Below are 27,781 nucleotides of genomic sequence, written 5' to 3'. Positions count from 1 at the left end.
TTTATTTCCCATAGTTATGGAAAGTGATTTTCAACAAGTACATCTGATTGTGATAGACAGGTACTTACTATTTCTTATCCTGGGAAGGTGTCCAAGGGTAAAAAGTATTCATATTATTTATTTCTGTGCAATTACTGAACGAATATCTAAAAGAAAATTGTTATTGGCTAATATATATCAGCACGTTATGTTTGGTTAGTATTATTTGGGCAGATTTGGTGATTTTGCTCACAAAATGCGGTCACAAGAAGTCACATTGAATTCAGTTCAGTTCATTAAATTTGTATTTGTATAGCGCTTTTAACACTGGACATTGTCCCAAAGCAGCTTTTCAGAGAAAAAGAGGTTAGAAAGTGATGCACATGAAGATGAAGATGTCCATCCTGGCTGTCTATTTGTGATTGGATCACTGAAGGCAGATGTTTGAACCGAGCAAACACTGAAATTGGACTGCTTCAGAAGAATGTCAGGGAGGCAGTTTATCATCTGCACAACAAAACAGTTTAGAAAAAAATAATATTTGCAGAGATCAGAGTCCAAACCTAAACCCAATAAAGGCACTCTGTTGTGACCTGAAGAGGGCTCCGAGAAAGTCCAGTGAATATTGAATAGCAAAAACACATACGTTTTTCAGCCTGGATTGTAAATGATTATTCAGTTCAATAAAGAATTTTTTTTTTGTCTAATCAGTTTTGACGGCAATTGTAAATTCAATTACTTCCAAAGGGCTTGCAGACTTTTGCTTTTGCAACTGCATTAGTCAAATCCTCGTCCTCTTCCTCTTCTATTGGCTGCTCCCATTAGGGGTTGCCACAGCAGATCATTCATCTCCATACCCCCCGTCTTCTACATCTGCCTCTTTTAAACCAACTACCTTTATGTCTTCCTTCACCAAATCTATAAACCTTCTCCTTGGCCTTCCTCTTTTTCTCCTTCCTGGAGGCTCCATACTCAGCATTTTTCTTTCTATATACCCCATGTTATTCCTCTGAACATGTCCAAACCATCTCAATCTCGCCTCTCTCACCTTGTCTCCAAAATGTCCTACATGTGCTGTTCCTCTAATAAACTCGTTTCAAAATCCTGTCCGTCGTCATCACTCCCAACAAAAACCTCAACATCTTCAGCTCTGCTACCTCCAGCTTCAACTCCTGTCTTTTACTCAATGCCACTGTCTCTAAACCATACAACATCACAGGTCTCACCACAGTCCTATAAACTTCCCTTTTACTCCTGCAGATACTCTTCTATCACAAATCACTCCTGCTATTACTCTTCTCCACCCACTCCACCCTGCCTGCACTCTTTTCTTCATTTCTCTAACACACTCTCCATCACATTGCACTGTTGACCCCCAGGTACATGAACTTCTCCACCTTCACCACCTCTTCTCTCTACAACCACACCACTCCACTGCCCTCCCTTTCATTCACACACATGTACTCTGTCTTACTCCTACTGACTTTCACTCCCCTTCTCTCCAGTGTGTACCTCCAGCTCTCCAGGCTCTTCTCAACCTGCTATTCTAACCACAAATAACAATATCATCCGCAAACATTATAGTCCATGGAGACTCCTGTCTGACCTTATCCATCATCCTGTCCATCACCACTGCAAACAGGAAAGGGCCTAAAGTCGATCCTAGATGCAGTCACACCTAAACCTTAAACCATTCTGTCATTCCTACTACACACTTTACTGCTGTCACACTGTCCTCATACATGTCCTGCACCACCAGACTTCCTATTACAATACCGCACCCTGTCGTACACTTCCTCTAAATATACAAACACCCAATGCAACTTCTTCTGACCTTCTCTATACTCCCACCAACTTCTATTTTCTAAAATTAATTGGGTGACCGCGGCTTTTGAAGGAAAATATAAATGGCTTGGAGGATTATTGATTATGGAATTTTGAAGGACATTTTGAGGTCCTTTTTTTGACCCCCTCCCCCCATCCACCCATTAATACTCATTGCTTTTTCTTGGTATTATCAAACAACTGCAGTTCACTTTGTAAAGAAGAATTGAGAGTTTTTTTTTTTTTTTTATGACACACCAGAAGGATAAAATAATTAGTTTTAATTCTGCATTAGCTGTGTTCCACGCTTCTGTCCCCAGAGACCCACGACTGCTCCAAGCTAAGCAGACAGGCCAAAGCTACTTAGAGAAAATGAGTTTCTTGAGCTTAGAATATGAATGCGTTTGAGCTCATAAAACGATAATGAGCTCCTTAAAGGTAGAGGGGTTCGAATTTTTATGTGTAATTGGCACAATAAGAAATTTCGGAGCAAGCCTTGAATACTAACTTTTGACTTTCTGCCATCTTTATATGAATTTGATTGGAAATCGCTTCACGTGTACATGCCTGACATGCTTTTATCCGTTTTCACTTGTGCTTTTTATAGACTTGCTGTCATTTACAGTTTAAGATTTCACTTTCAGTAGACTTTTAGGTCACTTTGTATGTTTGCACCAATCTAATGCTTTGCACAAGCAACCACCATAAGACCACTGACCAGTTATTATTAGTTATTTGTCCTAATTAGTATGTAATAAAATTCTTGGTAGTAACAATGAGGTGTCATGTGGATGTTCCATCATGTCCATTAATTATATATAAAGTATGAATACTTTAAAAATAATTTATCCCCACTGTCTTTGTAGGATTTAGAGGGGATGCCTCTTCACTCTTTGTCTCCCAGCAGCCCTCGCTCTCTGTCTCTCACACCATTGGCTGACCAGCACCAGCTGCAGTTATTACAGCAGCAAGTTCTTCAGCAGCAACAGCAAGCTCAAGTGGCTGTTGCACAGGTAAGGCATGACACACACACACACACACACACATACACACACACACGGCAGAATACAGCAAGATTTCCTAATGGTTTATCAGACACTCCAAAAACTCGTTTCTTGAAATACATTATAGTGTTATAAAGAGGGAACAAAACATTGTTGCTTAACAGTAAGACACAGCATACAATTGTTATGTTGGTCCTTTATTTATTTATTTATTTATTTATTTATTTATTTATTTATTTATTTATTTTCAATTATTGTAGCTAGATTCCCGAACCTTACCAGAAATTTTTTATATTAAATATTCTTCAAATTGCATAAATGCAATATCATTATGTGGACATCCAGTTCTCAAAAAGGGCATCAAGTTCAACTAAAATACACTCGCGCAAAACACGCACACGCAAGCAAAAAAGAATAATTGATGGCTTCATCAAATGTTAACACCGGGCAGATATTGCTCAATAAATCCATCCCATCTCCTCTGTTCCTTTTTGGCTAATGTGCATAGACATTATGATTACACTCATAAACCTAGCATCTGATCGTGAGATGCAGTATGCAGTGCTATTTGCTCTCAGATTCAGTGTGTGCTGAGATTCGACTGCACTGACCAGCTGCTCCATTATGGCCCATGGAGCTGCATTTAATCAAATATTCATAAACACACACATGCACAAGCACACACACACACACACCAGACTTTCCAAATGTCATGACACAAAATAAAGCAATAATCTTTTCTCATACTATCTCTGTGAACTTTTTCTAGAAGCCATTTTAAAAGCACAAATCTGGCAATCTTGTGTTTTGGTTTATTAGCCACATGAGAAGTGCGTGTATATAATCAATGACGTCAAAGGATTTTAAATGTTTTATAACAGTTAGTTCTTTATCACTGACATGGATAATTCAATAAGGTTCAGAATGTCAGTTAATAAATACAAAATGTAAAGTTGTAAAACTCTCAGGCAGTATACCTCACAAAAGAATTCTTCAAGTAACTCGAGTAATTCGAATTCATCGAATGCATTTTGTTATTATTTTGTTATAATTATTTGTCTCAAAGCTTTGTTTAGTCCATTTAACTACACACAGCACTGTGTTTCCCCACGGACCATTATTACTGAAGCACCACCCGCTAAATTCTGAAGCGATCTGGATAGGTAAACACTATGGAAGCTTGATTCTGCCACATAAAAAAGAAGTTCGCCTAATTCCGGATTTATTTCTTACAATTCTGACTTTATTTTTAGCGCAATTTCAAGATTTTTCTTGCCATTCCACCTTTATTTCTCACAATTCTTTTTTAAGCCAACCATGACCTTGTTCTGCTAAGGGACCGAGTGAATGAGAGCGAGAGTACCCATAAATATACACTATGTTGCCAAAAGTTTGGGGTCACCTGACCTTTCCTGCTATATATGGTTCTTTTCCAAACTGTTACCACAAAGCTGGAGGCATAATAAAATTGTGCATTCAATCAAACTTGGAAACCCAAACCTGTTCCAGCATGGCAAGGCCCCATGCGCAAAGTGAGCTCCTTGAAGATCTGGTTTACAGGCTTTGGAGAGGAAGATCTTGAGTGGCCTGCTATAGAGCTCTGATATCATACCTACTGAACACCTTTGGGGTGAATGTGAATGCTGACTGCACCCCAGGTCTCCTCACCTTCATCAGTACCTGCTTTTCGTAACACCCTTATGGTTGATGAACACAAATATCCATAAGCACACTCCAAAATCTGGTGGAACATCTTCCCAGAGGAGTGAAGGGAATTATAAGAGCAAATTGGGACTAAATGTGGAATACAATGCACAAAAAATCACATACCAAACTTATGACCAAGTGACCTAATACTTTTGGCAATATAATGTATGTAGGACAACAAGACTCAGGTGTGCTCTTTCAGTGATTAACCCTGTAGGTCATCCCCAAACACCCTCCCTCTGATTGTAGACTTTCCAAACCTACATCAAGATTTGATATACATTTTCCACCAAAGGGTTTCAATCTTTTTTTTTTTTTTTTATCTTAAATGATCCTAGAGGCAGATGAAGACAAAAGAGAGCCCAAAAGCAAGATAAATGTCCAGAAAATGTTTACAGGTATTAATAAAAGGACGCATTGAAGTTCATGGAGTGATACTATCTGCTGAAACAGGAAGATGAGTCTTAGTCAACAACTGTTTTCTTGGAAACTGTATCCATGGGAGATTTCATTAAAAATTAGTTTTTTTCCAACACTGCATTGGTTAAAACAGTGTAAACCGTGAGGCTGTAAGCAGGAACTCTTGTAGGTCTCGCTTGTAGGTTATTTCTGAAGCTACCAGACACTGTCCATGTCACTAAATGAGTTATGACATTAATAAATGACAAAATGCTAAAATGTTGACACATATACTGTATATACAAAAATCTGCTGTTGGGACATAAAAATGCCTACAGAAACACCCTACAATATGATTAAAATGAAGGGTCAGAATGTAAGGCAGATATGAGGGCACCACAGTAGGACATTACTATCCCACCTGAATAATTACATGAGAGAGAAGTGGGTGGCATCAAATCATACCAAATGTCTTTCTGCCTCTGAATTGGATCCAGAACTACACCTTTACTAAGAGAAGAATTATTTAACATAAGGTTTGACTAAATTAATACATTTGACTGAGATGGGTCTGTGGTCTGAACAAAGCTAGGGGGCTTTATACAACCGTCACATATACTATAATCTTCATTATTCTAGGTACTAATAAAAACAGATTACAATAGACGAGAAAATTGCTCAGGTCAACATCGTAAGGACATTCGGTCCTTCAAAGGTAATTATTATTTTAGAATGAATGTAAATTATACTTTGTGTGTAGTGTGGATTCAATACTGGTAAATGGAGCCACTTTTTGGTTTCAATAACAATGCTGAAATAATTGAAGCTTGTACACATGCTGAGAGGTTTAGAAAGAACAAAGATATTACAGTTATAGTTAAGACCAAAAATATTACATGAATCAGAATTTGTGATTAGTAATCAAAAACTCTGATCTGCTGATGTGAAACTGTCTCTGCATCCACCTCTTCACTCAGACTGCAGACATTTAAGTGAAGGTTATTGCTTTTGGGAAATGCAAACAAAACTAATCAAAGTCAAGAAGAAACCAGAGCACTGTCCTCCCACACTGTTTGAATATGGTGAGTATGTGAGACAGGGAAAGAAAGAGAGAGAGAGAAAGAATGAAAGTGCCAGTCAGTTTATGTAACAGCCTGATTAGCCTGTTTGTTATCTGACCACCTGCATTTTACACTCCTCTTTCCTCCAGTAACTCTCCACTCTCGACTGATCATCTTTCTCACCTCAGGTGCAGCTGCTGAAGGATCAGATAGCAGCAGAGACGGCTGCCAGGATGGAGGCTCAGGCCAGGAGCCATCAGCTGCTGCTGCAGAATCGAGACCTGCTGCAGCACATAGCGCTTTTGGTCCAGCATGTCAGTGAGCTGGAAGCCAAAGTCAACGGCTATGCAAAGAGTAAGACACACAAATGCATCTTGCACTAGTAGGTGATAGAGAGTGGTGGCTGTTTAAATTATGCGTGTGCTTGACACAGAGTCCTGTCAAATATGAATAATGATTATCTCAGGAATATGCTAATTAAATACCTTAGCAGTTGGTTCAAAAGATCAATCCTGTGAAGAAATATAAAGCTCGGAATGATGCAGCAGAAATAGATGGTGCATGTTTTCAACTTTTACCAAAATATAGTACCATACTATGACCGGATAGTGCACACGGACAAATCAGCACATAATCTCCGGATGGGAAGGATAGCATGCTCCATCTCCCCTGTCAATCAATGTGGCACTAGCCAATCTTTCAAATTAGAATAGCCTTTATTTGTCACATACATTAAAGTACAGTGAAATTCGTTCTACGCATATTCCATCTTGCTCAGAAACTGGGGTCAGAGCACAGGGTCAGCCATGATACGGTGCCCCTAGAGCACAGGGGGTTCAGGGTCTTGCTCGAGGGCCCGAAAGTGGCAGTTCGGCGATACCGGGGCTTAAGCCCCCGACCTTCCGATCAGTAACCCAGAGCCTTAACCACTGAGCTACCACTCCTCAACCTCCTCATAAACATCTCCTCATCTTTGGTATGTGGAAGAAGACAGGTAGCGCCTTTTCTCCAAGCGTATAAAGGTACATGAGCAGTAATCCAAAAAAATGCAGTTGTCTGGCTTCATATGTCTTGGAGGAAGAATGTACTATCCCTCAGCTTTCATTGCTGGTAATAGGGAAGGTCTGGCTTGTGGGAGGGAATTGGTGTAGGGCCAAATTAAGGAGCAAAAGCGCTAAAAATGTTTTAATTTTAGCTTTTAAACGAGTATTTGGGATAATAATATGACCCCCCACCCCTATAGTAAGAGGTTTGTCTTTTAGCTTCTGTCATTTTGTAGCATGACTTAGCTAGACTTAGCTATCTTAAATAAATGCTTTAGACACAGTTAGTAAATCGGATTGCATGTTTTCTATTGCGTCTATTATCAAGTTTGCATTTTTTTTACAGATACACACAAACATTTTTGTCAGTCAGGTGCTGAATGGTGTCATGCATCATTTTTTTTACTTTAACATAAAAAGAAATCTAATCATAGAAGACAGAGATGGAGTACATCAGCACTAGATAGAGATTAGATTCAATTACACTCTCAGCACTTCTGCCCACACCCGAAAGCTCGGTGCGCCATTTGTTTGGATGGAATGTTAGGTTTTTATGGAGTCTATCTTTCAAAGTGAATCCATTCCAGAGAGTTCATGAGGTCATCATCGCTGGGCCTGTTGCCAAAACATGTAGAAGAGTCTTTGTGAGTGTTTGTGCCTGTGCTTTAGTGAAAACATATAGATTTATTTGGTTTTAACCGACTTATAATTGATTAATCTCCCCCTCATCCCTCTCATCCGCCTCCTCCTCCTTCTTCAGATGAAGACTGGAGAAGATCGTCATCCTGTTCTCTCTCTCTCAACCTCAAAAACCACTACAGTTCAGACCAGCCCATCACCTCCACGCCGGCAGGAGACGTCCAAGTCTCTCTCACAACCCCTTATAGCATGATGTGCGCTGAATCCTACCTCAGCCTGATCAGAACAGGAACGTCCCATGCAGCCAACGGCATGCAAGCGAACCTAGGACACAAGCAGAGAATGGGGAGTGCAAGCAACGACTTCACAAAGTTCAATTCAGCAGCAGTGGATCAACGGTATGCAGGACATATACACACACAGAAGCTTATACATGAGCACAAGGTTTCGTTGGCTGTTTTTTCCTCTCTTTCACCTTCATAATCAGCTCATTCAGTGAGCAAAACAGTTTTCTTAAATAAATAAAGTGAACTTAGACTACAGCAATGTGGCACTTACCAGGAGCAGTTCTGTGTGGAAGTCCAAAGAGGCCATGAATTATAATATTTTTTTCTCTCTCGAATATTTTCTATAGTGTATAGTAGAATAAATCTACACTGGTACGCAAGATTACAAACTTAATATAAATATAACTCTTGACATTTATAATGTGATTAACAACTTACACATAAGTATCCGACACTCGAGAAGGGGGCTGTGTCTTGCGATACAATTACGTCATGAGAAAAACAGGTTTTTACTTTATGTTGAGAAAACAAGAAAAATATATATATTATAATGTATCACCTCTTAGGTAGTTCTGGGCCTTTATTTTTTGGCACGTTCTGCATTCTGTATGTCGTGCGTGAGATGCTTTTCTGATCGACGTTTGTTGTAAAGAGTGGTTACGCAGTTTCTGAAATCCCAAAAACAGCTAAACTCGGAGTAATTTGCATCCAAGCATTAACAAAAGAGAACGTTCAAACAGTATTTATATCCCCGCTGCTGTGCCGCTTTGTTATTGCTAAGAAAACATGAATATTCATATCAAGTACAAAGGGTGGGTTTGGCCAGAAGCCGGAGAAAAAGCTTGACATTGCATAAAGAAAGAGAGAGAATGCAAAAAATAGCTTCAACAGAGAGAGACGTGTGGTGGGGTTTGTATTGAAGTGTGTGTGAATGTGTGTGTGTGTGTGTGTGTGTGTGTGTGTGTGTTTGATTTTCTTTGATGCTGGCTCTGTAATTGTTTTCCATATTGTAGTTAGTACACACTCTATATACAGCTGACGTGTGTGTGTGTGTGTGTGTGTGTGTGTGTGTGTGTGTGTGTGTGCGCGCGTGTGTGCGTGCAATGCTTTCCACTTGCCGCAGGACTGATTTATAACCAATATAAGCCCCGGTTTCGGTACAGTCTGTAACTCAAGCCACTCAATTGGGCAAAATAAAAGCATTGGGTTTAAAAAGGTCAAAACACAAACAGAAACACGGGACCAAAAGAAGGGAAGGACATAAAGAAAAGCGAAGCAGTGGAGAAAAAGAGGAACAGGTTTTACCCTCGATGTGTGTGTGTGTGTGTGTGTGTGTGTGTGTGTGTAGTCGGCCAAGCTAAATACTTTTGGCCATAGATAAAAGAATGGCAAATGAAACGTCTCAGACCTGGGTCATTCACAGTATTGACAATACACTGCCACATTTTTCATTGATCAATCTTTCTCTATTTTTGTGACACTTCTCAAATCTCTCCATCTCCATTCGCTTTGCCCCATCACTCAGTCCTGAGACATGCAGAAAGCATCAATGGATATTACATTGTAGGAAGACAAACAAAAATAATGAAAGTGTATAAGAGGACTGTCCTCCCACACTGTTTGAGCATCATATAAAAATGTGTTTGTTTTTGTTTGTGTGTTTCTGTGTATTTGTGTGTCTGTGTGTGAGAGAGAAAGAGAATTTCATGTAACCGGTAATGGAAAATTTTTGACCTTCTGTTAAGTTCTAAAGAGTCATTACTCTGTGTGTGTGTGTGTGTGTGTGTGTGTGTGTGTGTGTGTGTGTGTGTGTGTGTGTGTGTGTGTGTGTGTGTCTAAACAGGAACCTACAGTGCCAATTGCGCTTGAATTTTTCACTTTATGGAAAACAACACACACTGTTATATGAATCTTGGCATGTGATTATTTATATATGTATTTGTTTAATTATTTATTTGTTTGTTTATCCCCCTCCCACCATACTATTTTTTTTATGATGGCAAAAGTCAGTTATGAATTTACATTCACCGGCCACTTTATTAGGTACTAGTACCGGGTTGGACCCCCTTTTGCCTTCAGAACTGCCTTAATCCTTCGTGGCATAGATTCAACAAGGTACTGGAAACATTCCTCAGAGATTTTGGTCCATATTGACATGATAGCATCACGCAGTTGCTGCGGATTTGTCGAACTATTTTTGCGTTTATCTTTTTTATAAAAAAGTATAGAAAGTCCAGTGTTCAGCTGATGTTTCAGAGCAATGCGTAACAAAGCCGACCGCAAAACAGGACAACGGTCATGGAGCATTGTTATAAACCCAGCATGGGGAAAAACTTGATGATAACAAGAACTTTTATTAAAGTATGCAGCAAGCAGATGTCCTATATAAACAGACCGAGAATTATAAACACTCAAAGAGCTTATATGTAGCTGTTCAGGACTTTGTAAACACATACTTACCGGATTGGTCCCTTTAGCATGCTGAGGACCGTCAATTATTTCATATACACAATGTTTTTGTATTAAGATTTTTTTCAATTAGTTAAATTATAAAACACACACACACACACACACACACACACACACACACACAGAGTGACCACTTGCTAACCTAACAGTGAGTCACTGAACAGCATGAAACGTCTACCATGTTGCACTCACACACACACACACACACACACACACACACACGTAATTATGTCTTGTTTACTGCATGTCACTTTTTTTGAGTACTTTCTCTTCTTTTCCAATCCTCTATCCCCTTGTTTCACATTCCCTGCATTTCCAATACTTTCTCAACACACACACACACAAACTGTAAATATTTGTCATTGCATCCTTCATTTTCAGTCATTTCTTCTTTCTCTTTTCTGATTCTGTCCCTCCTGAATTACATTGTGATAAGCTATGGTTTTGCAAGACCACGCTTTTCAGCATGTGCTTGTCTGTGTGTGTGTGTGTGTGTGTGTGTGTTTGCTTGCATGCGCACATGTTCGGGCTTCACTTCCACACACTGCAGGCTAATGCCACTACTGCTCCCTGTGTGTGTTTATGTTTTCAGGGTCAGTGCTCTCTCGTGTTTTGTCTGGCTGGCTGAATTGCGTTGACATTTTTTTTAGACCATGAGTGTGTTTATGTGTGTGTGCATGTGTGTGTGTGTGACTCAGTTCAAGCCCTCTGCTCCCACACGGATGTGTCTCACACTGTGTTTCTTTTCAATCGGTGCAGATCTGTTTTTGGGCTTTCTTTCTGTACTCATTGATTTTTTTCAAAGGGAAACAAAAAATCTTAAGTGGGTGGGGGTCTGTCTTCAGTCCCACTCCAGTCTCATGCTGTGTATGTGTGTGTTTGCGTTTCTGTTCATGAATAGTGTGTATGTGTGAAAGAGAACGAGAGAAAAAGATTGAGAGCTGTGAAGCTGCCTGGATTGGCCTGTCTATTGATCTCTAATAGTGGTCACGCTAATTACAAGCACTTACAGAGGGCAGTGTGTGTGTGTGTGTGTGTGTGTGTGTGTGTGTGTGTGTGTGTGTGTGTGTGTGTGTGTGTGTGTAGGATACTCACTGAATACCATAAAGGAAATTAGCATGACAATAACAATAGCACTTAATGCTTCTACTTTGTGTTCACAAAATAATCCACAGTTTGAAATGTCTCTCACACACACACACACACACACACACACACACACACACACACACACAGAGTTGTACAATACAAAACATCCATTACAAGCAGGTTTTATGGCTCCAGTTTTTATTTTCTTATTCACAGTTCCACTTTCTGTTGTCTTTTGCAGTAGAAAAGATTTCAGTTAATATGTATGTAAGCTAATGTATGCAGAAGAGGGCAAAATGCGATGGTTCATGGTTAAAGAAAGCATGTTTTAACCTTTACTCTTCCTGGTTGTATTATTGGGTGGAGTTGGATGGTGGTTGAGGACTGACCAAAGCAAGTAGTAGTATTAAGTTCTTGTGAAGACTACAGAAGCACATCTGTCCATCACAGTTTAATGTATCTTATTTTTTTCTAATGTTACGTTCACCAGTCACTATACAAAGAATTATAGGTAAAGGCACCTATGACTGGTTGCTACAGTAACTTTTATCAAAGGGTGGCACAACTAGCATTTCACTTTTGACGACAAGTCGGGAGACGTTTTCTAGTTTTCTAGTGCGCGCTACTGTCTTCACTCCCATTGGTATTGGGTGTAGCAGTTCACTCCATATTTGCATAAAGTCCGCATCTTTCCCATGTCTCTGGACACACCCACATTCAGTCACTAAAATAATCTCAGATTGCTTTTAGTCGATTTGTGTGTGAATGTACTTTCCAACTATTAATACATTTTACTAGCTAACTAACACATTACATCAATTAGTCTAGGTTTTTTCGGTAGAGCTATAACTTACCATCTGGGCGAGCTAATGGATTGTCCTCTCCTGTAAAAGAGATGGTATACATTCGTGTGTTTAAATATAGCCTGAAGTTGTTCTGTGTTTTTTAAGACAAGTAAAGTATATACAGTATAAACCCACTTATGATGCAAGTTTGAGAAATTGAAACTGATATATTGTCCTGTCTAGATGGCCTTTATCTGAAAAGGGCTCGGAATAAATGTATGCCATTTGTGCCATGGTTAAATTAGCACACTTTTTAATTATGCATAACCTTTCTAAATATAAATCACTGAATAAAGATGTTCTAACCTGGATAGTACTGTGAACAGATTAAGTGAACATGTATAGTGATTGGAAGTAGTTACTAAAGAAGTAAATTCTAGCTGAGTATTAGCAAGAAGATGCTTTTGTACTGGTTGAAATAAATACATGAATAAATAAATGAATAATCCAACAGCAAAGGTTAACATTAATCCTATTTAAATTTTAATATGCATGTGTAGTGATTTTCCTGGAATATAGATATAATGCAGCACTACTGCTTAAGATTGCTTTCTTTGTATTAGAATAAAATTATAGGATTTTACAATGTAACATTTATTATATACGCTTGGATAACACCAAATGTATGTTATATCAAAATATAATTATTTATTGTCTATATCGAAAGGTATTTTGACCCACCCAACAAATCAGTCAGCTAGCATTGTCCAAAAGATACCAGCTTTTCAGGGTTCCAAAACTAGCTAACTTACACAAACAAGCTAGTCTGTTATAATAACCAGTAGTTGAATGAAATATCTTTACAAAACGAACCAGCAGTTCCTGATTTAATTTAATGTAAACTGCTGTGAATCTTTAAACATTTGATTTGATAACATTTGTCACTTACTCTAGTTTTGCTTCCTCAGAGGAACACGAGAACTGAAGATAAATAGAGAAACCCCAAAGTGCGTTTAATGAAATGAAAAGCACCCTGTGTGGCTTGTCATTATTGCCTGAATCACAACTCAGATTCAAACAAGTACATAGGAAATGAGTGTTTGCCTGCAGCTTTGTTACCTGTTCTTGTGCTCTCTCTCTAATACACACGGGATATAACCAAATATGAATACAATTTTGCAAATCAGTCATTTGTTCCAGTAGCCTGGCCTAAACACAACCTTAATTGCTTCAAAATACAACCATATTGCCACCATATTCGCAATGTCCCCTACCATCCCCTACCATCTGGTCAAATATCCGTCGTCCTCATGGTGAGACTCCAGGAACTGCACAATGCTGTTCTCTAAGACAAGTTGGCATTCATTACAAGCACAGAAACCCTGTCTCAATACACAGTGCCACATTCACACGTTTTACTGACTGTTCCATTACTAACAAAGCTCAATGCTAATTTAATTACGAGTGATAGCAAAAAAAAAAACTTGAGAGTGACCCCATGACCCTGCCAAGATATAGCCATGTTGCCAAACTGAGTCAGTAGGTAAGGGATTGGGCTTGCTCCTATTTACTACACAACCTGAGCATGCTTTTCACAAACCAATGTTTATGGAATACATGCCCATAAAAACCACCAGCCCATTGGGCGTTAGTGTTGATTTATCGAACTCCAAGACTGTTCAGTATAACCAGCCCTACCAATTTTACTTGGTCATTTGAAATGCACATTAACTTGCTGTATTGACAATAAACTTGGCCAGCTTTTTAAATGCTTTGATTTTTACACATGTTCATTTCTGTACTACTTTACGAGACCATGTCCTTCAGTGAATCTCTTCAATTAGAGATATATAAGAGAGCAAGTGAATATTTTGTCCTCAAAGTTGATGTGAGGAGAAGCAGGAAGAATGAGCAAGCATAAAGATTTGAGCAAGTTTGACGAGGGCCAAATTGTGACAGCTAGACGACCGGGTCGGAAAATCTCCAAAACTGCAGCTCTTGCGGTCTTTTCCCGGTCTGCAGTGGTATCTATCAAAAGTGGTCCCAGGAAGGAACAGTGGTGAACCGGCGACAGGGTCATGGGCGACTAAGGGTTACTGATACACGTGGGGAGCGAAAGCTGGTCCGTGTGGTCCGAGCCAACAGACGAGCTCCTATAGCTCAAAATACTGAATTTATGCTGTTGATGCTCGATGGGTTCAGGACTCATTTGGCAACAAAAGGGGGACCAACATAATATTAGGCAAGTGGTCATAATGTTATTCCTGTTCAGTGTATATAGCATATCTAATGCTAGATGCCAAGGTGATAGCTCTATTATTTGTATATTGAGTTTATTCTCAGATTTCATGTAAATACCCCTTCTAACAGAACTCCCATACCTTTTCGTAACCACTTATGGACATTAAAATCATCACAGTATCATTAACACACTTCATAGCCATGATCCTCTTAAGACTAACTTGGTTGTCACTTGAACTGAAGTCAGTTTTGCCTATCAGGAAATTGACATTTATGGCATTTGGCAGATACACTTATCCAGTGTGATGTGCAAATATCTCACTTATACAACTGAGCAGTTGGGGGTAGAAGACTCGCTCATGGTGCTGGGATTTTGAACTCAAAACCTTCCGATCAGAAGTCCAAAATCTTTACCACTGGGCTACCACTTCCCACCACTTCAACAAGTATAGGGATGTCCTTCAATGCCCATTTCTTCTTTATAGTTTATTTTTATCTCCACAATAAACAAAGATTTGAAGCCATGTATAGCAGATGCCCTTAGTAATTTTTCTTGTAATATTTAAATCACAAGCGTCATGCCAGTCCTCAAAAATACTTGTCCTAACCGTAATGGCTATTTTAATTTTGGACCAATGTCCACACTTTCATTTCAATCCAAACTGTTAGAAAGTGTGCTTGGCTCCCAACTCCAAAATTGAACACTAGCAGTCTCTGAGCCTATTCAATCAGGGTTCCATTCTCTTTGGAGCACCAAGACTGCTCTTCTAAGAGTCACAAATTACCTTTCTGCTGATACTGGTGCCATCTCGTTCTGTTCGTTCTCAGTACAGCTTTTGACTTTCTGCTCTCTCGAATGTGTCTCACATTCCCGGCCGGGTTGATGTTTGCTTTGAACCATTTAGACAGACTTAATAACCTTCTGCAATTTATACAATAACATTGTTGAAGGATATAGCCTTCAGTCTCTCAGGAATTATTGAATGTTGCTATTGGATTTTTTTGCCAATAAGAGCATTAGCAAGGTGGGGCAACTCTACACCCTTGATCGGACTCAGAGAATCTCGTGACCAAGACCAAAATGATATCAGTGGGGCAGAGCCTTTCAACCCAAAACCTTTGAATAAGGGAAATGCCATATCCAGGTATTTTTGTAACTGCTTTTTCTTCTCTCAAGTAACCCAGAAGTACCTTTTCATATCTTTGCAACAATCAGTGCTCAGCTATCACAACCCAGCAGAGTCGCTGCTTCACAGAGTCTGCTTCTGTCTTTAGAAATAACAATTTTAACCAATTTAAAGTACTTTTTTCATCATACTTTTCACAGCACATTGTAATTGTATTGTAATGTAATGAAATGAACATTTTGACTATAAGGTACATTTGTGTCCTAGCGTTAAACAAGATTTTGATAGTGTTGTTAAGTGCGGTTTCCTAAAAAAAATATAAGTAAAAATGTTGGATGCATATAACGCTGTTGGTTTAGGCCACGCCCACTTCATATTTTCGAAGGTTAACGCAGACAATATGACCTATTTGAACTAAGATTGTGCGAATGTGTTACACTTCTAAAACACATACAGCACATTTATCTTCATTTACATCTCTTTTCATTTGGTGTTTCTCCCCGTGTGCTTCTTCGATAACTTTTTGTGGAAATTTCTCTCCCTCCTGTATTCCCTTCTCCATTCTTTCCCTCCTTCATATTTCTTATCGCAGAATATTTAAAGAATCTTACTTTCCGTCTTCCACATCCACAGAAATTGACTCTCCTTTTTTCTTTTCTACTGTCTTAGTTTATTAAGGAGTGTTTACTTTTTTTATTGGTGTGTCTGTGTGTCTGTGTGTGTGTGTGTGTGTGTGTCTGCCTGGGAGATATGTTACACTCCTTATCAAAGCTAAAGTGTGTGGGATTAATGCACGTGTTGTGAGCATGCATGCACTCACTCCCTCCTGCTGTGAAGTATTGCTAGGCAGTGAAAGAATGTGAAACCCTGTGATACTGGACCAGACACACACACACACACACACACACACCAGCAGTCATATTTCTGACCATTCTCGATGAAGGCAATCTCTATTGCCTTGGCTTTTTTCTTCTCATCTCTCTCAGAGTGTCTGATTCTTTTATCTTTCTCTCTATCTCTGTCTGTCTGCCTCTCCATTCAGAAGCAGTTAGATTGGACTGGGATGTACATAATGCACCTCTGCACATGGCATTTTGGCTTCGGCAAGGAATGTTATAGGTGTTTTTAATAGCTAATTGGAGAGAATGGCTTAAAGTATTTATTGAATTTTATTTATGTATCCAGAATAGATAATGAACGGAACGTAGAGAGAGAGAACAAAATAGAAAGATCCTTTCAAAAGGAGTGGGGGATTGCTGTTTATGACACTCGCTTGGATTGCTGACTCAAGGCTTATGCTAATAGCGGAGAGAGAGAGAGAGAGAGAGTGTTATGGATTTCCACCAGTAGATGAACCAAAATCAAATAAATGCCTGTCACTATCTCTATGGTTACTTCAGGGTATGTTTGTGTTACTGCTTTGCTTTGTGTATCTACATGAATTGTATTTTAAAGTCTGAAAAAAGGCTGGTGTGTGTGTGTGTGTGTGTGTGTGTGTGTGTGTGTGTGTGTGTGTGTGTGTGTGTGTGTGTGTGTGTTTTTCTGGGTAACTACAGACAACCTTTGCCCCTCTTTGTTTTTCCCTCTTTTCTCTCCCATTCTCCTCCTAACTCTCTTCTGTCATTACATTGAACGGAACTGTGGGTGAGAGATAAGTGTGCACACACACACACACACACACACACACACACACACACACACACACACACAAAGAAGCTGATAGTTAAAAAAAATGTTTGCTAAAGAGCTTTACCTTGATGCCACATATAGCCAGATTTATAATAATAATAATAATAATAATAATAATAATAATAATAATAATACTTTATTGCCAGTCAGATTTTTTAAGTCCTTAAAGTAATTTTTCATTTATGTCTATTTTTCCCACACAGGGTTCAAGAAATAATCCCAAAACTGGACCCGCCCCCTCCTCCCGTCAACCGAAAGCGACCGAACAGAACAGGATCTGAAACGGCGTCGAGTCTGGCCTTCAGCTCGACCTTCCCAGACGTCACACCGTGTTCCGTTTCTTCAGCTGACCTCGGTAACGACTTTAGCGCCTCGTTTTCGGCGAGCGAAGATTCTGGCATGCGCTCTGACAACAAGCCGTCCGGAGATGATCTGTTCGAAGATCGCAACTCCGCCCTCCTCTCTACGTCCAGCACGTGCAGCAGTTTGCCAGAGGACCACCCACTGGCTGGAACCCCGCCTCGTTCGGCCACTCCCATCAACTACGAGCACACGATTCCGTTTTCATCACCCCTCAACAAAACCTGCCTTCACATCAGCCTCAGCGAAGACGAGCTTCTGGACGATGGGATCTTTCCTACATCAAGTTCACTCAGTAGCTCACTTAGTTAGTAGTCAGGGCAACCACAATGAAATTAGCCCCAGGCTTCAAGACTTCTATATAAGCTGTGTGAGATGAGAAGTTCTGTGAGAACTTCAGTGCTATTATGCATTGTATTCCATTTCAATTGTTATTGTAGTGAAAACATGACTCCATAGTCCCCAGTTTGCTCCTGCTGAAGTCGAGTTTCTCATACTCTTCCCATTTCCATGGAGGTTTTTCCAGGGTTCTCCGGTTTCCTCCTGAGGTGGCTTGGCTAAACGAGTGTACATGGTGCTCTGTAATAGACTGTCATCTCATTATGCATGGCACTCACTTTTCCTGGAATAGGCTACGGATTTATCACGAACTTGGGAATAAAGTGGTACAGAAGATGAATGAATGTTTAATGGAATTCTCTTCCTTTTGGACCTTGATGCTGATGGATTTTTTTGCTGTAAGACAAGACGCTCGCTGGGTCGTATTCAGAGTTAAATGAAGCTCACAATGCACACGTTATACATGCTGGGTAAAATTGACCTAAAACAAACGAAAGCAACAATGCAATATTATTCATTATATCATTATTAACAATGCTATTTCTACATTCAAGTGATTTGCACAATATAAATCGAAGGCCCAGAAACTGGATGTAAGCACGTGTGTAACTAATGTTTAAATATGAGGAAATTTTCTCATATAAACCTTTTTTTGACTTATTTGGATTTAACTGATGAACTCTGAATTTGGCCCAATTGTCTTCATTGCGTACATGCAAATGTGCTGGAAAATAATATACACTGGATTGCTATGTAAAAATAGAAAAATAATGAACTGTTAACGTAGAACATGGGCTACATGGGTTACTTTATACACCCTAAATACAGATTAGAAGTAAAAATGAAATATAAATGAAATGCATGGGGGAAAAAAGGTGCAAATGTTTTGTTGAATTTTGGAGAATAATCTAGATCATGTATGGAAGTCAAATGCAAATGCTCATCAAATATATGTTTAGGCACATGCAAAAAAACAGAAGAAGGATCTTAATTACACTCCAGAAATTACACTGGGAGTTCATTGCATTTCATTTAGTTCTGTTTAAGGAATGGAAAAGATCCAGACTGAGATGAAGCAAAGCATAAATGAACTCCATGTTCATAAACCCGCCAGGGTGACATCATCAGCTGGAAAGCAGGACAAGAATCTTACCGCGCCGTTCTTTCTGATGATGAGTGGCATTGATACACAGTCCGGGAACGCGGGGGAGGGGGAAATAAAGTGTTGCCTTAGCAGCGAATTGACTCAGAGGAAGCGAAACCAAGGTAAATCAATTTCCTTGCTCTGTGGATTTCCATGTCATATTATTGATACCGATAACATCATGCTGAACTCAAAAAAATCGTTTTCGGTCTTCTAGAATTGGTGACATTGTGGTAGGTTTAAATTCGCCCCACAGATGTTTGAGACCCAAAACTGAAATGTGCATGAAGACTATTAGCAGTATATGCACCTCAAGCAATGCTAGCACTGTTCCAGAGTGTGAAGAGACAGAATTAACCATGGGAGACAGAGCAATAAGAATGAATGAGATAGAAGGAATTAGGAAGAAGGGAAGATGGCAGGGATGCTGTTATGAATTATTTTGAGGAAGAAAAAGGTGAAAAAGACATAAAGGTAGGGAACACGTTTGCAGTGTCACTGTTGGAAGCTACGCCGCAGCAATAAACGAATAAATAGACAAAATATATCTTGAACAACCGCAGCATTCGTTTTTTTTCTTCTCTTCTCAGTATTGGTGGAGTTATATCATTATCATAAATATGCCATGGTGACCAGAAGTCATTAAGGCTTCAGTTATGGATTTCATCCATTGACTTGGTCAGCCTCCTCATTCTGAATGATGACTCTTGTTCCTGCTGTATCTCTCGCAACCCTGACGCCGACTTGCATACTCAGCTGAACTCAGGAGCATAACAGCTAATTCTTTCTGCCTAAAAGCATTTTCAGTGCTACAGTTAAACTGCCTTGCCTGAGGCTATCACTTTTGCTTTAATAGTACAGCAAAGGTTGACCCCTTCAACATCTGTATTATTCAGTAACCCTTTTGAAAGCATGGTTGTATAGAACAGTGATAAATTATTCAGGACAATACAGTATAGAAGTACAGAGTATGTATATTCTTAAAGGGTTCCTCTATGGTGCTTTTATTGGTTTCAGTTTTCAAGAAGAGGAACTCGCTCTTCCACAGGGGATCTTCAGGTGCGTCTCCAAAATGTACAAAGAAAAGAGAGTAATGGAGCGTCATTTTGGGTGATAATGATAATATTCTCGTTAAGCATTTTTTTATTTTACGTATTGGACATTACGTATTTTTGAAAGGAAGATTAATACAACAATGTAAAGTTATGATGAGTTTAGAAAACACCTATAGAGTTCCAATATTAGTTATATTAATTATTAAATTAAAATCAATATTTTAAACAGAAATATTAATTACAGTCTCCAATATTCTCCAGAACGTTATTCCGAAGTTTCATTAAAGATATCTGAAATATATATATAAAAACACTTTTTGCATCAATGTTCTTAACTATACTTTTAGTTTCTTCTTCATAATCCAGTTTTATGGAGAAATCACAGTTTGCTGTTTACCCACAATTGAGTGGTCTTTTGGACCACCCAGATATACGTACTGTGAAGCCAATGTTACGATTGAAATTTATCTCAAGGACATGGTCCAAAGGATTGGATTGAAGAGATTGACAAAGAATTGCCTAAAATATAACCCTGATAGAGGCCACGTTGGACTTTTTAGGGAGTGAGGAGCTTCGTTTAATGCTAACAACTAACCAAATTCAAGCTGCTGCATTTCTTTTCTGATTTAAAAAGCTTTTTTGGAGAAATGAAACAGAGGGATCAGCTCAAATGGTGCCTCATTGAGTTGTTAGATAATGACACTTTGAATAGAAATAATTTGCCAACTGAATATGAAGTTGTACTTCAGTACAGTACGATAGTTCTACAATGCAATCCGAGATGGTAGAGATCATTGGACCTATTTTCTGGCCATCTGGACTGCCAGAGAGCAGGTTCAACCCCAACAAGCGACCACTGATTGATTTACTGACAAGTCAAGTCCAGTTTATTTCTATAGCGCTTTTCACAACAGACATTGTCTCAAAGCAGCTTAACTCTTAGATGTTATGAGGAAGAAACCTTGAGCGGAACCAGACTCAAAGGGGGAACCCATCCTCACAAGGCCCATCTCCTTTAATTTCCTGCCTTTCTAAAATCTCTAGGTTGTAAGCGACTTTAAATGCAAGTGTCAGTCAATGGACAGGAAAACTGCTTTGTATCCTGACGAGAAAAAGAAGCAAGATAAAACATATTTTGGGTCCACCTGAGAAAATTAATCTGGTAGGCAAGTAAATTTTGAAATTTAAATAGAGCTATGTGGGAATCTTCGCTCTTCGCTTGACCTGTGAGAAAAGGAGAACAGGGATTCCCTCAGAACACTCTGCAGGTCACAGGGAACAAGAGACGATCGCACAGAGGGAAAGAATGAGAGAATGAGAGCGAGATCCTCTGTTATAGAATCGATTTCGAGAATCACGTTAGCGCTCGCTCGCTCTGTGCCTCACTCCATTTCTGTGACTCATCCTCCACCTCTGATCCTCTTCTTATTGACATATAGGAGAGGTCTATCAATACACATTACCTTGTGATGGTGAGGGAGGAAAAGAGCAAGGAGGGAGAAAATGGACATGCAGAGCTCTTTAAAAGCTTTTCTCAGGGAGGTTAACAAGACAGGCAACTGTAAAGGATTAAGCAGACGCTTTGAGCCTTTGGAAACTGAGCTTGATTGAGCCAAGCAGAAATGAGGACCTGGTGTTTATAGAGCGCCCACAGAAAATATTTCAACAATCTTGCTGCTTTGATTTTATATTAACAAGTATAATGTTGTCCAGAGTCACCTGACTGCCTGATTGAACATCTAGGGAAATTATCTGCTAGAAAAATATATAGATCTCTTCTTGAGCTTAGAGCTGTGTTTTTGAACCTTTTTTTGAGGCACACTTCCAACCAAAAATGGTACAAAATGGCACAGTGAAGTCTAACACAGTGTATATTATGACCATTTACCGTAATTTCCGGACTATTAAGCGCACCCAAATATAAGCCGCACCCACTGAATTTGACAAAGGTTTTTATTTTGAACATAAATAAGCCGCACCTGTCTATAAGCCTGTCTACATTGAAACTAATGAACTTTACACAGGATTTAACGAAAGACAGTGACTCTTACACGGCTTGTATCTAAACATTAGCCTACCAAGAAAATCATTGTTCACTGTCTTCCTCCTTCCTTTCACAACAATTTCTTTCGAGAGTTTATCTTTTGGCATCGTCGTGCGTTTAAAAATCACCATCGGTGAAGCTTTTCTCCCGATGCCGTGCAGCTCAGAACACAGGTGAAGTGTGTTTTTTCATGCCTGGTTGTTTTCAGCGTGACGAATGATTCGCAATTCCTGTAGACAGTCCGAGTGAGCGGCAGATCAAACGTCAGAGGAACATCATCCATATTTATGATGTGGTGCGGCCCGATTCAGTGGGAGCGCATCTGATTTAATATAAAGAGTTTCATTGGTTCACCTGAACCCGTTCCGCAATTTCATTGGTCTAATGTTATAGGGCTCAGTGTTTTGTCTTGAAGTTTGTGAAACCGGGAAAAACCCAGGAAAAATCCATATATTTGCCGTTTCGTTGTTTAAGCCGCGGGGTTCAAAGCGTGGGAAAAAAGTAGCGGCTTATAGTTCGGAAAATACGGTAATCTCATCTGATCTACTGATTATAAACGTAATTCCAAACAAAAGTTCTCCGTATTGTCTCAAACTCACTATTTTTGCTTTCTTTATACCCCCACTCATACTAGGACCCTGATCTGGGTCAGAATTTTGTCCAGGGGCCAGTTCATAGTTTACACTTTTCCATTCCTAATATTTCTCCATTGCTGACATTGCTACCTGTCACACACATCATTCATACTATTGTTATACATTAACATGGTTATTATTCCGTTACCTTCACTGCCACTCACTGATGTGGAGGAGCATTTCCATTACTATGCCAGTCACTACATCAGGTGTACAGGTACAAAATGTTTGGCCTAGAGACAATTATATTAGGGACCATTAATTTATGTTCAGTCATAGAAGTCTGATAAATAAACTAGTCTGGGAAATAAATTCCAGATATTTACTAAAGGTACATTTATCCAGTTTAATGGTCTGTCTTCAACCTCAAGTGCCCCTTCCTTTTAGCTGTGTTCATGAACCCGGAGTTCTAAACGACAAGACTTTTAATCTTGCTTTAAATATTTCTCACTAAAGAGCCTTTTCCACACCCTTTTTTTTAAAATCGTATCTATAATTATCTGTCTGTCTCTTTGCTTTCCTTGGTAAAGCATTAATTATCTTGTCAGCTTTGACACGAGTTGGAATCTTTTAAAACATTTCCTATTTCCCCAGGCATAGGAATGAAATAAAAAATGTGTGTGTGTGTGTGTGTGTGTGTGTGTGTGTGTGTGTGTGTGTGTGTGGGGGAAGCTATTTGATGCCACCCCCTGTGTTATCTAATCAGACCACAGGGGAACGGGAACCTCCTAGGTTTGCTAGCATTTCTTTTATTTTCTCTGCAGTGACATGCTGTGCTATTTATAGTTCTGAAAACGACATGCTTTCCTGAACTCAGATGTTTCTCTTCTGCATGTGTCTCAATCAGGAGTAGTTCTAGCACATCTAGATTACCTACAGAGGTGAAAAATTAGAACCTTGCAATTGCTAAGCATTTAAAGGTTGTATTTAAACTCCACTGAGAGACACCATTACATTGAACATCTAAAAGCAACAGCTGTCTACAGATTTATAGTCAGGTTTATAGATAGGTTTATAGATTGTTTGCATTTATTTGAATGGGTAATAAATTAAAAACTTATCACTAATCACAAAATGTCTTTATATAGGCCTTTTTTCATTTATGCTCTTCCCCTTTCACACTGCCATATTGGCTTTTTCCACCACAATACCCATCTATCTAGATATCTGGAACGTGGCTAACATGATGCTGGCATCGTTGAATGGTTTCCTCTCTGTGTGCCATGTGCTGTTCGTTGGCGAGCTTGCAAAATTACTTGTATTTCTGCTCATCTAAAGCTCTGAATTTGGAGTTGCTTTTCCTTCCATGCAAAGAACTCTTTGACAGTTGAGTTAACACATTTCCTTTTGTGGTTTTCCCTGGCAGAGCTGTACAGCTCACAGGGACAGGACAACCTGGGTATGACAAATTGTTGTAAGCCTTTTCCTTCTCCACCACAGATTCTACCCATGCTGTACATAATTCATCCACTAGTTGACAGTCATGTCAGAACCTCGGTCATACAAACAAACCTTTACAGCTTCCTCTCTAGTTAAATGGGTGACAATATTTGACGTGTCTGTTGGCCTGGCTTTTGTGCCATATAATTTGACATATAAGGATTGCAAACTAGAAAGAAACACTGACGTCACAATAGTGATTAGTGGATAAGCCTTGTATGCCCATTGGTGGACACTGTCTGTGAATGGTTTTCAATTGATTGCCTGATTCCTGACTTTTTATGTAAGATATTAGCAAGCCTTTACAGTATATTTGCTAAAGAAAGGTGAGGTGTCTTTAATTATTAAAGCTCGCTTAAGGTCCAATGTGTGACCTCTTAATGAAGGTAACATTAATAAGTTTAGATAATTACCAGCCATTGTTTATTGGCCATGGAACAAAGACCTAGAAGTTTTTCTTATCTAAATATGAACAATTGTTTGGTGACCACATTGACATGTATTGGGTAGTCAGCACCTACTGTGATATGCCACTCTGTCCAACCATCTATAACTTGTGTAGAGGTGTGCTCCTCTAGGAGGTCTGTGCATCTTCTACTTAGACATCAATATATACTTTCTCCAGATTCTACCAAGTTCATGTTGCCCATCCAAATGTGCCAAGTGTGGTGGTCTGGTGGTCATCTCTGAGTAATCTTTAAGAAAGTCCTATAGTGTATGTCCTAAAAATGTTCTCTGAAGTAAGAAAAGTAATGAGTAATCATACAGTTAGTAGAAATATCACAAGCCTGACTCTGTAGCATAAAGTCCTATCTCAGTGAGGCTCATTACTTGCTTGATCAGTACTTGGAACTAATGATGTAATGGTTTTTCACAGTCAGTTTCACACATCAATTACAGTCCAATATTCAAAAGGGCTCTGAAAATATCAGGTTATAGTCCATACTGTAAGTGGTTCAAATAGTACAACTAAAAATTCACAGGCTTTTTTGTTCTCAAACCTAGGATGAAAAGATTCACATTTCTATTAGTATGTAAAGAAGCCAGTTGTTGAGGAACAACGTTGCTCAAAATATTTGAACTAGACAGTAATCAGGGAGATTGGAGCAGGAGATAATTAACAGTTATACAAAAATAAACCTTATAACACCGAGTGATTATTTCCACCCGTCGCAGTTCTTTTTTCTTTCACACTATTAATTTGACATTTTTATGTCGATTTCTTTTTTACAACAAAAGGACTCACCCATTTCTTTCTATACAGATAACTCAGCGGCTTGTACAGTTGCTTTTGATTTGAAGACTGCACTATTGCCATGTCTTCCTCTCAGCACGATTCAACTTCTGCAATTGTTGCATAACTTGTTTAAACCCTTCCAAAATTCTCCCACACCAACCCATTACAATGTCTCCTCCATTTGCTCCCTGTTGATTCCTGCATCAGATTTGAATCACGGTTATTTGTCTACAATGCTAAAAACAGACTAGTGTCATTCTACCTCAAAGCACTCATAACACACTCCACTGCACCATGTTTCCTCATCATTTGGTACTGCATGTCTGGTCCCACAATCTCTCAGGCTACAAGGACGGCATGCATCAATTTGCTTCCCTGTTCTGGTGACTAGGTGGTGGAAAGAACCTTCTCTAGATTTCTTACAGTTTTCAAATGATGTCTGAAGCACTACTTTTTTCAGAAAGCATTGTTTTTCTAACTGTATAACTTACCTAAAAGAGTCTGTAGACTTATGGTATTCTTAGAATGTGATCGAATGAATCATTTTCAGGATGTATTTATTGATAGAAACTTTGAAGCACTTCCAAGTCCCTCTGGATAACGGCATCTGCCTTGATTCCATAAATCCACGTCAGTCATGATGCACGACCCCTGCTTTATGTTGCGTTGATCAAATTTGCATCCTAGATCCATGTTTTACTATAACCTATGCTCAGATTATTATTCTCTCTGAGTCCAGCCTTTCTTTTTCTGCTCCTACTTTCCTTCATACACAAGAATTCCCAGAACTCTACCCCAATTTTTTTGACAGATCAAATAACAAAAGCAATATGTACACAGGCAGAGCAGCAAAACCCAAATTGTACTGTGCCTTCTGTAAGTTATATGCTACAGTTTCTTGCCATCAGTCAAACCACAATGCACTCTGGGTCATGGGTTTGGCAGGCGGCCAGGACAATTGAAGGCACTTCTGCAAAGTGAGACATGAGATATTGTATTGAGTGTATATATATGTGTATATATATATATATATATATATATATATATATATATATATATATATATATATATATATATATATATACATGCATATTATAGTCAGAATATGCAATTGTTGCCTCTGCAGGTTCTTTGCATCTTTATGAAGACTGAATGATTCAGGAAAAAATGTAATCTTTCTCAGATACGTTCTGTTTGTTCTGGTTACAGCTGTTATTTTTCTGTATCTCTCTGATTACATGCTAATAGAATCAATAGTTTTGAAGTTAAGTACACTAAATTAAATTAAAGCAACTGATTGTAATTGCAAGACTGAGACACCTGGTCAAACAAATGATCTTGGTTTGTCGTGGCACCTTGGCTACAGTGTGTATTCTAGCAGACTGTAACCAAGGCAGTATAAAAAAAGACAATAATGTGTGCTGAGAGATCAGTGTGAATGAAAGCTGTGGCAATGAATAGGGTTTTCCACTAGTTACTGGGAGCCTAAATCCCTAAGCAGTCAGAGAGCTACTTTTGAACAAGACCCTTAACCCTATTGAACTCTATCATCTGGACCTTTAGTTTGTCCCTATTTTGTGAAACCTGTAATTGATTTCTACATGTTTGAGCAAGTTTGCACAAGCAAGAATGCAGTTTCATTCAATTAGACTAAATGTACTGAATTAGCTGGGGCAGCTGCAGTAAATCACAGTCATACCAATATTCAGTATTCAGCATAAAGGCACTATTGCTTTTACACAAAAAATAAGCTTATATTGAGAATGTGACATTTTAGAGACATTATAGATTAAATTATACTGTTTATTGCTTAGCGAGTAAAAATTCTACACTTCATTTACAGCATGTCAGCTATATATCAAGTCAAAAGTTATATTTCTGGAAAATATATCATTTGTCAAGTCCACTGATGATTCTGGAGTAACAGCTATGAACTGGAATTTTACCCGGCGGACACAGAAGAGCAGAGTGATACACAATGTGAAAAGTCCCCAGTTCTTTCTAACTCTAACCCTTAACTTGATTGCCAATCGACCATACAGATTAGCGGACTAGAACCTGTAGAACATAAGTATGTCACATGTCACCTACATTGCATCTTTACATGTTTAACGGTTTTATGGTTGTACAAATTATCAACATGTACAACATCAACCTTTCAGAAAGTGAAAGCCAATATTGTAG

The 27,781-nt window shown here is 39.0% G+C and overlaps 1 protein-coding gene across 1 annotated transcript in view; it reads left to right on the top strand.

The window, feature by feature from the left end:
- Positions 1–19,740, top strand: part of si:dkey-34e4.1 (carboxyl-terminal PDZ ligand of neuronal nitric oxide synthase protein) — a 53,397-nt gene extending 33,657 nt beyond the window's left edge. The window contains exons 8-11 of the mRNA XM_046839803.1: positions 2,670–2,816; positions 6,163–6,328; positions 7,778–8,054; positions 17,547–19,740. Of these exons, the coding sequence (XP_046695759.1) occupies positions 2,670–2,816; positions 6,163–6,328; positions 7,778–8,054; positions 17,547–18,015 (1,059 nt within the window). The 3' untranslated portion in view covers positions 18,016–19,740. The remainder of the gene's footprint in view (positions 1–2,669; positions 2,817–6,162; positions 6,329–7,777; positions 8,055–17,546) is intronic.
- Positions 19,741–27,781: the final 8,041 nt, after the last annotated feature.

The sequence above is a fragment of the Silurus meridionalis genome, chromosome 25 (genome assembly GCF_014805685.1).
Source record: "Silurus meridionalis isolate SWU-2019-XX chromosome 25, ASM1480568v1, whole genome shotgun sequence".
NCBI lineage: Eukaryota > Metazoa > Chordata > Actinopteri > Siluriformes > Siluridae > Silurus > Silurus meridionalis.
Note: the sequence above shows the minus strand (reverse complement) of the source record. Positions and strands in the feature narration are given on the sequence as shown.